The sequence below is a fragment of the Pongo pygmaeus genome, chromosome 15, assembly GCF_028885625.2.
Source record: "Pongo pygmaeus isolate AG05252 chromosome 15, NHGRI_mPonPyg2-v2.0_pri, whole genome shotgun sequence".
Classification (NCBI taxonomy): Eukaryota; Metazoa; Chordata; class Mammalia; order Primates; family Hominidae; genus Pongo; species Pongo pygmaeus.
The window spans coordinates 69,982,201-69,994,565 of record NC_072388.2 but is presented as its reverse complement, the minus strand read 5'-3'; the positions used below and the strand labels follow the sequence as shown (position 1 = coordinate 69,994,565).

The following is a 12,365-nucleotide window of genomic DNA, read 5'->3' as shown; positions in this document are numbered from 1 at the left end:
GATGCAAGGCTGGTTCAACATACGCAAATCAATAAACGTAATCCATCACATAAACAGAACCAATGACAAAAACCACATGATTATCTCAATAGATGCAGAAAAGGCCTTCAATAAAATTAAACAGCCCTTCATGCTAAAAACTCTCCATAAACTAGATATTGATGGAACCTATCTCAAAATAATAAGAGCTATTTATGACAAACCCACAGCTAATATCATACTGAATGGACAAAAACTGGAAGCATTCCCTTTGAAAACTGGCACAAGACAAACATGCCCTCTCTCACCACTCATATTCAACATAGTATTGGACGTTCTGGACAGGGCAATCAGCCAAGAGAAAGAAATAAACGGTATTCAAATAGGAAGAGAGGAAGTCAAATTGTTTCTGTTTGCAGATGACATGATTGTATATTTAGAAAACCCCACTGTCTCAGCCCAAAATCTCCTTAAGCTGATAAGCAACTTCAGCAAAGTATCAGGATACAAATCAATGTGCAAAAATCACAAGCATTCATATATACCATAACCAACAGAGATTCAAATCATGAGTGAACTCCCATTCACAAGTGCTACAAAGAGAATAAAATACCTAGGAATACAACTTAGAAGGGATGTGAAGGACCTCGTCAAGAAGAACTACAAACCACTGCTCAAAGAAATAAGAGAGGACATAAACAAATGGAAAAACATTCCATGCTCATGGATAGGAAGAATCAATATTGTGAAAATGGCCATACTGCCCAAAATAATTTATAGATTCAATGCTATCCCCACCAAGCTACCACTGACTTTCTTCACAGAATTAGAAAAAACTACTTTAAATTTCATATGGAACCAAAAAAGAGTCCACATAGCCAAGACAATCCTAAGCAAAAAGAACAAAGCTGGAGGCATCATGCTACCTGACTTCAAACTCTACTACAAGGCTACAGTAACCAAAACAGCATGGTACTGGTACCAAAACAGATATATAGATCGATGGAACAGAACAGAGGCCTCAGAAATAACGCCACACATCTACAACCATCTGATCTTTGACAAACCTGACAAAAACAAGCAATGGGGAAAGGACTCCCTATTTAATAAATGGTGTTGGGAAAACTAGCTAGCCATATGCAGAAAACTGTAATGGGACCCCTTCCTTACACCTTATACAAAAATTAACTCAAGATGTAAACATAAGACCTAAAACCATAAAAACGCTAGAAGAAAACCTAGACAATACCATTCAAGACATAGGCATGGGCAGACTTCACAACTAAAACGCCAAAAGCAATGGCAACAAAAGCCAAAATTGACAAATGGGATCTAATTAAACTAAAGAGCTTCTGTACAGCAAAAGAAACTATCATTAGAGTGAACAGGCAACCTACAGAATGAGACAACATTTTTGCAATCTAATCATCTGACAAAGGGTTAATATCCAGAATCTACAAATAACTTAAACAAATCTACAAGAAAAAAACAAACAACCCCATCAAAAAATGGGCAAAGGATATGAACAGACACTTCTCAAAAGAAGACATTTATGTGGCCAAAAAACATATGAAGAAAAGCTCATCATCAATGGTCATTAAAGAAATGCAAATCAAAACCACAATGAGATACCATCTCAAGCCAGTTAGAATGGCGATCATTAAAAAATCAGGAAACAACAGATGCTGGAGAGGATGTGAAGAAATCGGAATGCTTTTACACTGTTGGTGGGAGTGTAAATTAGTTCAACCACTGTGGAAGACAATATGGCGATTCCTCAAGAATCTAGAACTAGAAAAACCATTTGACCCAGCAATCTCATTAATGGGTATATACCCAAAGGATTATAAGTCATTCTACTATAAAGACACATGCACACGTATGTTTATTGTGGCACTGTTAACAATAGCAAAGACTTGGAGCCAACACAAATGCCCATCAGTGATAGACTGGATAAAGAAAATGTGGCATATATACACCATGGAATACTATGCAGCCATAAAAAAGGATGAGTTCATGGCCTTTGCAGGGACATGGACGGAGCTGGAAACCATCATTCTCAGCAAACTAACAGAAGAACAGAAAACCAAACACCACATGTTCTCACTCGTAAGTGTGAGCTGTACAGTGAGAACACATGGACACAGGGAGGGGAACATCACACACCCAGGCCTGTCCAGGGATAGGGGCCAGGGGAGCAATAGCATTAGGAGAAATACCTAATGTAGATCACTAGTTAATGGGTGCAGCAAGCCTCCATGGCATGTGTATACCTATATAACAAAACTGCATGTTTTGCACATGTACCCCAGAACTTAAAGTATATTAAAAGAAAATTGTGACATGAAGTTGAGACTATTTCTTAGGTTTTATGTGTTATTACTTCGTTTTTCTTTCTTTCCGGGAAGTTTATCAAAGATTTTTAAATTAGGAAATAACACAAGAGCTGTATTTTGTGCAGATCACTGTTAGTGGTGGACAGAAATAATATGTGGCCAAGAGGAAATGTAAAAGTTTGGACATTTACCCAACTGAGGTCCTTGTTCACAGCAACAGAATAAGGAGAATGGGATACCTGAATTAAAGCAGAATGTTTTTACTCTACCATTCTAATCCCACGACTATTTCCACCCAATATGCCCTACTAATATATTTTGCTCAGAAAATGAAGTCAATAAGTATAGGAATATTAATAATTGAAAAAAGAATTTTTTCTGAGCAAAATGTATTACTAAGAAATATTCTATTTTCAATTATTAATATTAATTAATAGGGATTCTATGAGGAACTATTACCAATTGTTCCCTGGATTACCTAAGTCTTCCAGCCACTTCATAGTGAATATTACTGATAAAACTAAATAAAACAAACAATCATGAAAATAAGACATGTTTAAACTAACCTGAGTAAAAATAGAAAGGAATCCAGTCAGCCGAACATACTGTTGATGTGTAAAGTTTGACTTGTAAAACTGTACCTGATACAGTTTACACTTATCAGTAAAAAATTAACATGAAAGAAGGTGTAATCAGAAAATTCTGATACAGACAAAAAATGACTGATAACCTGAATTTTTCACATAAAGTTTACATGAAAAGAATCTAGAGTATCTGTAAAATAAAAATGGAAATGAGAAATATGAATGGGTTTAACTAAGAGCTATAAAAACTGATCAAGAAACTTGTTTCAATATTACTTAAAAGTAAGCATCCAGGATAGACAAATAAAATTTAAAAATAATAAATTGGCTGAATGGAGTCTGTCTCAGAAAGCAGATAAAATGCTCAGCAGATCCAAATATCTGCCTGGGAAAGTAATGACACTTTTGATTAATATTTGGCAGAGGGGTAGGTGAGACAGGGGATCACACTATAAAGAAAAGGATGTAACCAAAGATCACATCAACATGTGAGAGCAAGAGTACACTCATCCCTCATGAGAGCTCTGGAATGAACAGAAAGAAGAAAAGGCTATACACTTACATTATTTAATCAGTCTACGAAACTAACAAAATACGTATTATATACTAATTGCTGTGTGTGATAGGTACTGGGTACATAATGAAAAATGAAGCACATGTGATTCCTGCCCTTGAGAATCTGCCTATATTCTAAAACAAAGATTCATCAACTTCAGCCCTGGGCCAAATCCAAGCTTAGAATGGTTTTGATATTTTTAAGGGGTCATTTAAAAGAAAGAAAAAACAACAAAGAAGAATATGCAACAGAGAATGTGTATGGCTCTCAAACCCTAAAATATTTAGTCTGGTTCCTAACAGAAAAAATATGCCAACCCTTTGGCTAGAGAAAAAATAAACTTTAAACAATCAACACAGTCACATGTTGCATAACTATGGGGATACATTCTGTGACATGCGCTGTTAAGAAATTTTGTTGTGCAACATCATAGAATGTACTTACACAAACCTAGATGGTACAGCCTGCTACACATTTTGGCTATATAATATAGCCTATTGCTCCTAGGTTAAACACACCTGTACAGCATGTTATAGTACTGAATAATGTCACTAATGGTAATACAATGGTAGGTATCTGTGTATCTGAACACATCTAAACACAGAAATGGTACAGTAAAAATATGGCAAAAAGATAAAAAATGGTATATCTATATAGGGCACTTGCCACAAATGGAGTTTGCAGGACTGGAAGTTGCTCTGGGTGAGTCACTGAGTCAGTAGTGAGTGAGTGTGAAAGCCTAGGGTGTTACTGTACACTACTGTAGACTTTATAAACACTATACCTTAGGCTACATGAAATTAATTAAATTATTTTCTCCAATAATAAATTTACCTAAGCTTACTGTAACTTTTTTACTTTATAAACTTTTAATTTTTTAAAACTTTTTGACTCTTGTAATCACGCTTAGCTTAAAACACATATTGTATAGCTGCATAAAAATATTTCTTCCTTGTATCCTTATTCTGTAAGCGTTTTTAAAATTTTTTTAATTTTTAAACTTTTTTGTTTAAAAAATTCTTTAAATTTAAAATTTTTTTACTTTTTCAACTTTTTTGTTAAAAACTAAGACACAAACACACACATTAGCCAAGGCCTACACAGGCTCAGGATCATCAATATCACTGGCTTCCACCTCCACATCTTATCCCACTGGGAGGCCTTCAGAAGCAATGACACACATGGAGCTGCCGTCTCCTATGACAACAATGACTTCCTCTGGGTACCTCCTGAAGGACCTGCCTGAGGCTCTTCTTGAGGAGGTATCACTCTTTGAAAAATTATGTCCACAATAGTTTGCTTGGTTTGTTTCTTTCATTCATCATAGATTTGCTTGTATGCAGATAATGCAGCAAGAACATTCCTCTCTATTAATGAAAACCTTTTGGTGTTATGGTCCATGTTTTCAAACTTTTTAAGGAGCTTGTTGAGGTCTGCAAAAGCTTCTGCTAAAACCCTTCACTGTGAATTTTCTTGGGGTTTCTTCTTTTTCTTCTCTAGCTGTTTCCCTTTCTCTCGCCTGTTCTTCAGCTATGCGTTCCTGTTCCAGTTCCAGCAACCCCTCATTAGTCAGTTCCTCAGGAACCACCTCTAGGCGGTCATCAATGTCATCCTTGTCCACATCATGGTTAAAGTTGTTTGCCATCTCCAACCACAGCCATGTTGATTTTTGCAATCTCTTCATCCTTGGCAAATCCTTTGAAGTCACAGATGAACCTCTTGAGTGTCTTCTTCCAGATGCCATTCATACCCACATTGATGACATCACCCTAAGCAAGGTTCTTGATGCAGTTATAGACGTAATCCTTCCAGAATTGCATCAGTGTCTTTTCAGTTGCAGAAATAGCCTGGGTAAATGTCCTTCTCAGGTAGTAGGTCTGAAAAGCTGAGATAACTTCTTAATCCATTGGTTGGATCAGAGAAGTGGGTGTTTGGAGGCAGAAATACCACTTTGATACTGGGATAAAGATCACCAATAAAAGGAGGATGTGTGGAGCATTATCAACAATAAGCACAATCTTGAATGGTGTGTTATTCTCCAAACAGTACTTCTCCATTGTGCTGGCAGAGCAATTCAGGAGGGCATCTTGGAAGAAAAGCTGGGTCATTCAAGACTTCTGATTGCTCCTGCAATACACTGGCAGTGTGTGCTTAGTGATAAGCTTGAAGGCCCTGGGGTTCTCACTGGGCCAGATCACGAAGGGCTTCCATTTGTAACCTGCAACATTTCTCCCATGCAAGACTGTTATCCTGTCCTTAATGACTTGAAACCTGGCATTGACTTGGCCTCTTTATGGATGGAAAGTCCTTTCCAGTATCTGTTTTCAGAATAGCAAGCTTTCATTTACACTGAAGATTTGCCCTGTGAAGTAATTTTCCTCACAATCAGCTTATCTAGAGTTCCAAAAATTCTTCAACTGCTTTCACATCAGCATTTACAGACTCACCACTCACCAGCTTTCACATTATGCAATAAATAACAATTCTTGAATAAAATCACGCAGAGCTAGCAGAAAATTCAACACTGTAGTTGTGTTCAATCTTTTCTTTCAATATCGCAAACAAACTTTTTGTTTTGTCTGTGATTGTCGTGATGCTGAGAGGTATAATATGCTTCTGTGTCTGGTCTTCAGTAGTTTCTCCATGTATGATTTAGGCCCTTTTCAAATTTTTGTTCATCTTTTTGTTTTCAATGAAGCAGATCCTTTAATGGCTTCTGTCACTTTGTTCTTGTTCTTCAAGATCACAGCTATGGTGGAATGGGACATAATTACCTGACAACAACCATTGCTAATTTGCCACCTTCATAGTCCTTAACCACTTTTAATTTAGCTTCCTGGTCAATCTACTCCACGTGGCCTCTTCCTGGCAACAATAGTTGTGAATTTTGCACACATAGGGGCCATAAAACAAAATGACACAAGATCAAATCAAACACAGAGAAAATGATGCAATCAAGAGACACAGTAAATGTGAGATGTATGAGTCTGCCACTAGCATAACAAGACATACTGTTCTAAAGTAAACTTTTTTTTTCTAACTACAAGGAGTACATTCTAACCATAAAAAGTATAGTATAATAAAAGCAGAGTTGTTTATTATCATTATCTAGTACTATGTACTGTACATAATTGTATGTGCTAGATTTTTATATGACCAGTAGCATAGTTTTGTTTATACCAGCATCACCATAAACACAAGTAATGCTTTGTGATAGGACAGAATGGCTACGATGTCACTAACAGGAATTTTTCAGTTCCATTATAATCTTAAGGGACCATTGTGATACGTGCAGTCCACTGCTGCAGTCCATGACTGTGTAAGAATCTAACGATAAAAACATGGTAAAGTGAGATAATCACGTGGGATAGGTGGCTAGAGAAGGCTTCTCTGAGAAAGGGACATTCAGGCAAAGGAATTCGCCAGATGGAGGATTAGGGGAGGAAGAGAGATGGCTGGTACTTTCTGGCAAAATGAAGGGCAATAAAGAGTCCTTAGTAAAGAATTTAGCACATCTAAGAAACTGCAAGAAGGCCAGTGTGGCTACAGTGAGTGTGGATAGTGCTGTAAAGTGAGGATGGAGAAACTGGCAGAGGCCAGATCACAGGGTACTATAGGATGTGTTTGGGCATTTGAATTCTATGTTAAATGCAATGAGAAGTCACTGAAAAATTGTAAGCATGGGAATGCCATAATCAAATGTGTCTTTAAAAAAATCCCGGCTGGGTGTGGTGGCTCGCACCTACAATCTCAGCACTTTGGGAGGTCAAGGCTGGAGGGTCGCTTGAGCTCAGGAGTTCAAGACCAGCCTTGGCAAGCTGGTGAGACTCCCATCTATACAAAAGTAAAAATTTAAAAAAAATTAGCCAGGAATGGTGGTGTGCACCTGTAGTCCCAACTACTCAGGAGGCTGAGGCAAGAGGATCCCTTGAGCCCAGGAGTTTGAGGATGCAGTGAGCTGTGATCACGCCACTGCACTCCAGCCTGGGTGACAGAGCGAGACCCCTGTCTCTTAAAAAAAAATGCTAATGTCTGAGTTAAGAATTATAGGTATCCCTTGTTACCCAAATCTATAGGAGTTCAAAGAGTAAGGGTTGCTGTATTTTCAAATTTGAGTTTTGATTGGCAAATAATTAGCATTTAGATAGCAAAAGATTTATCCAAAAGTTTATCTGAACCTACTCAATACCAGAGAACAAAAATCTGGATAACTTTTCTGATTTGGAGAACTACTGATCAATATGATGGAGTGAGCAGATGGTAAGAAGAACCCCCCCTTTCATTTCACTTATGTAGAAATGTTAGATAAAACAGCCTCCCATGCACATTTATTTTAAAAAATTAAATTAAAATTAAAAAACAAGGATGAAGTCTTCAGGTGCCACAACTTAAAAAGGAAGCTAAAAGTCACAGCAGTAGTAGGAATGGTGGTAAGGGTATGCTAACTTTTGGATGAGCCTAGTTGGATTAGGATTGAACAGCCTGGGGTTAAGACTCTGGAAGAGATGGAGTTAAGGTCCTAGGCTCCTGATGGAGAGGCAGAAACAAATATTCATAAGACAAGAATAAGATATTTTGAAGGACAAGAGAATATCAATGGATTATAAACAGATCACAAGTAAACATCAACATTTACTCCATTGAGTGCTGCATAGCTAAAGATTTATTTCTAGCGAACAATGTAACTTCTAGACTAGTATTTGCTCCACTAACATAGACACTCCATAGCTAACGTGCAAGCCTTCTTAACGCAACACCAGGATGAAAATAAAGCTATGGGGTTATAGATCTGACTTCCTTCTCTTTCTAGTCAAATGCTTTCTTATTTCTATTCCAGACTTAAACTACTCCAAAGCACTTAGAATAGATGAAAAACTCTCTGAAAACTCAAGTCAAAATGTTTCCTAGACTGGAAAGATATTCAGTAACAGGACTTGAAGCATCCTATGAAACCAGTTTCTACTTGTGCTTACATGTTATTCAGTTTTACAGGAATTGATAACATAAAGTTGATGTTTCTGAATGCATGATTTTCTGTAAAGAAATAACTTTATCAGTACATAAAATTGTAGAGGGCTGATGGAAAGGAGAATGGCCAGTAACTACTTAATGGGTACACAGTTTTATTTTGGAGTGATGAACATGCTTTGGAATGAGACAGAGGTGGTGGCTGCCCAACACTGTGAATGTACTAAACGCTCCCGTGATTTCTTCGCTCTAAATATTAATTTTATTTTATGTGAATTTCACCTCAATTAAAAAAATTGTTGGAAGACAAAGGCATGGTGTTTATACAAATACGTAAGTCAGTTAACTACTCTGCCTCACACAAAAATTCAGCATTCCATGCTGCTAAGCCACCTAACAAATTTATGCAACTGGTCACAAAAGGGACCAGCAAGAGACCAAGCACAGAACAACAGAAATTCAACATATCTAGGAAAACAAATCAATTATACACTAATGCTACTACCTTTACATATAAAGCCATACTGCAAACGACTCTTCTTGGAATATGGAATGTGGGGTGAACAGATCTAATACTTACTCTTTAACAACTTTTCTCATTCCACAATCCCAAATATCTAATTCTATGACAACTTCTGGTTTGAGATAGAAACATGTAAAACTAAGGTGCCACAGGAGTATGCTACAGAAATAAAAGGTGAATGAATGTCTTACCTCTGAATTCAAGTCCCCGCAGCTGAAAAGTGACCAGACCATTGCCTATCTCTATAAGGTGTACTAATGCATTGAGATAGTCAGAGGCAAGGATGAAACAGTCCCCTGTACTGTAGTTTCCCCACCGTCCTAGTAGCAAATCACCACAGAGGCTGTGTTGTAGGGATCTAGTTAAATGCTCATAAAAGATGGAATTCAGATTGTTGTCATCTGATCCTATAAAAAGGGATTTAAAAAAACAGTTAAATTTAACCTTAAGTCCTCTTGACAAACAAGATTGTTAAAAATATTAAAAACTTCTAGTACGGGGTTATATTTATTTGACAAGGAAAATAACATTCATACCCTTACAGATTCTCTATAAAAGTAAAACAGGAAAATGGAAAAAGTTTCTGAATTTAGATTTAGAAGTCACATAACCTCCCGGAATCTATGGTTCTCATTCACAAAATGTGAGAATTTGATTTGAAGCAATCTAAGGACTTTTCGACCTCTTCAACAGTTCGTAATTATTCAATAAAATATGCTTTATAATTAAAACCATGCAAGAGAAATGAGAAAAATAAAAGAATTCAGAAGAACAAAAAGACTATTTAGTAAAGGAAGTAGATAAAATAATACAAGATTTGAACAAATAAGAGAATCAAAAAGAAGTTGGTTAGTCAATTTTAGCCATATTGAGATGGCTAATATTAAGCAGAAATAAACTGTATATAGCAACAGAGAACCTTAAAAAAAGACATTAAGATAGGCTGGGCATGGTGGCTCATGCCTGGAATCTCAGCACTTTGGGAGGCTGAGGTGGGCAGATCACTTCAGGCCAGGAGACTAACCTGGCCAATATGGCGAAACTCTGTCACTACTAAAAATACAAAAATTAGCTGGGCATCATAGTGCACGCCTGTAATCCCAGCTACATGGGAGGCTGAGAAGGCAGAATCGCTTGAACTTGGGAGGTGGAGGTTGCAGTGAGCCATGACTGGGCCACTGCACTGCAGCCTGGGTGACAGAGAGAGACTCCGTCTCCAAAAAAAAAGAAAAAAGAAAAAGAAAGAAAAACATTAAAATAAACATCACTTAATAAATTATATGACCATCTCTAGAAGCAACTCATGCAAAGCAACAATCTGTAAATGCATGCCTCAAGTATAGTATTGGAGAACGGTAAAATATTCAGAGCTTAATAATCATTTTAAACCCAGTCTAATTGAATAAAATAATGAAAGGGAAACTCCAAATTCTAATGTCAACAAAATGGCTGTATCAATTCTATGTCAGCATAACACAAAAATGTATTTACTGATTCAGGGCATGGCCTTTGGTTATGCAGGATGGCATCATCAGCATGAGAAATCTAGCCCTTTACAAGCACATACTAGAGCTGAAATGCTTATTTTCTCTACCAGAACATGATGATGATGGTCATTAGTATCAAATAACTAGTTCTCCTTAGTCCAATTTTATCACTAAGAATTAATCAGATTTGAGGGAATTTATGAGTCAAATGGATACAAATATTCCAATGTATTTGGGAGTAATATTTATTTTAGTAAATTAATACACTGAGGTTCTGGTTGATATGCTGATCTCTGATTCTCTGTGACAGATTACCACTGGGTGGGCCAATAAAATGATGTTTCCCAAATGACAAAACTGAGAACCAGACTTTAGATAATGGTAACACCAGCAAGGTGTCACCCACTGAAGCTCTATCCTGACTGGCTATATGCTCCCACTTGATGACATCTCTGTAAACAATAAACTGAATCAAATTAAATTAATATTGACCTAAACATTGAGGGAAGGGTGGAAGGAAACATACTAATAAAATGTGTCAGTCTGACTGCAGACCCTTCAAAACATCTGACCAGTTTTATTTTAACCGTTTTCCTACATTTTAAGCTATGTAAGAACAATCTTTGAATGGAATTTTTCATTCTTATAAGCATTCTTAAGATGCATTTTATAAAAAGATGGGTATATAAACTGTAGATACTGTAATTTATATATATTTTGCTAAAGTAAAACAAATAATATTTAGTTTTTAAAAGTGAATATTTGGGATTCATAGAGGATTCCCAACAAGTTAAGAGTGAATATAAACATATATATATATTAAACAAATCCTTAGACTTGCCTCCTTATTCACAAATAGAGCTATTACCTGGATTTCTATCAAGCTGGGAAGCCAATCTGGTATTTGAATGATCCACTCGTTTTGTGCTAAAGAAAATAAAACATTTTTAGTAACTTTCTTTACACTAAAAAATATTTAACAATTTAGACTGAGGGAGAAACTATAGGAAATGTATAAAATAAAGGTTACCACTTTATGAAAATCTCTGGAAAAAATCTGTGATTAGTATAATGATAAAATGCCTTGTTAGCACACTTTCGGGAATTAAAAAAAAATTCTCCCCCCTTCACCACACATGAACATAGCAGATTTTTTTTTATTGTACAGTGTATGGAAAGACATCTAGGCATGCACTGTGAGAAAAAAGCTGACCAGGATGAAAAAAATGTATACTGTATATGGTTCTTAAAAATTCAAAGAGGTTAGAACATTCTTTGCCAAAGGAAGGTGTATCTATTAATGCTCAGTGATGCAATGTTCTTTGGAACAGTAGTTCCCAAAATGTGGTCCATAGAACCTAAGGCTCTTTCAGGCAGTTTTCCAGATGAAAACTATTTTCAAAGTAACACTGAGCTGTTATTTGCTTTTTACATTGTGTTGACAACTGCACTGGTGGTACTAAAGCAATGGTGGGTAAGACTGCGGTGCCTGGGCATGAATCAAGGCAGCAGCACCAAACTGTTCTACCCTTCGCCGCCACACTTGCACAATAAAGAAAACAAAAAATCCAAGTTTCACAAAAAAAGTCCCTAATGAAGCAGTAAAAAGTATTAACCTTATTAAATCTCAACTCACAGTAAAGGCCTTTTTAATACTCTGCATGGCAAAATGAGAAAATACATACGAAGCACTTCTGCTGCCTTCTGAAGTACAATGGCTGTCAGGAGGGAAAGTATTTGTGCAACTGCTTGAACTGCAAGCTGAACTAGCTGTGTTTTTTTCTTGGAACACCATTTTTACTTAACACTGATGGAAAAATTATGAGATTATTTAGATGTGGTCATTTAACAGATATTTCCCAAAAATAAAGAAAGTGAGCCTATTATTTCAAGGAAAACAACCAGCAATACTTGTTGACAATAATAAAAATC

At 36.5% G+C, this 12,365-nt stretch overlaps 1 protein-coding gene across 12 annotated transcripts in view; it reads right to left on the bottom strand.

Annotated features, from left to right (window-relative positions):
• PCNX1 (pecanex 1) overlaps positions 1-12,365 on the bottom strand; it is a 205,555-nt gene that overhangs the window by 51,689 nt on the left and 141,501 nt on the right. For all 12 annotated transcript variants that reach the window (XM_054447422.2, XM_054447430.2, XM_063651749.1 and 9 more), the window contains 2 exons: positions 11,302-11,360; positions 9,138-9,353 (listed from right to left, as the gene is read on the bottom strand). In XM_054447422.2, the coding sequence (XP_054303397.1) occupies positions 9,138-9,353; positions 11,302-11,360 (275 nt within the window). The remainder of the gene's footprint in view (positions 1-9,137; positions 9,354-11,301; positions 11,361-12,365) is intronic.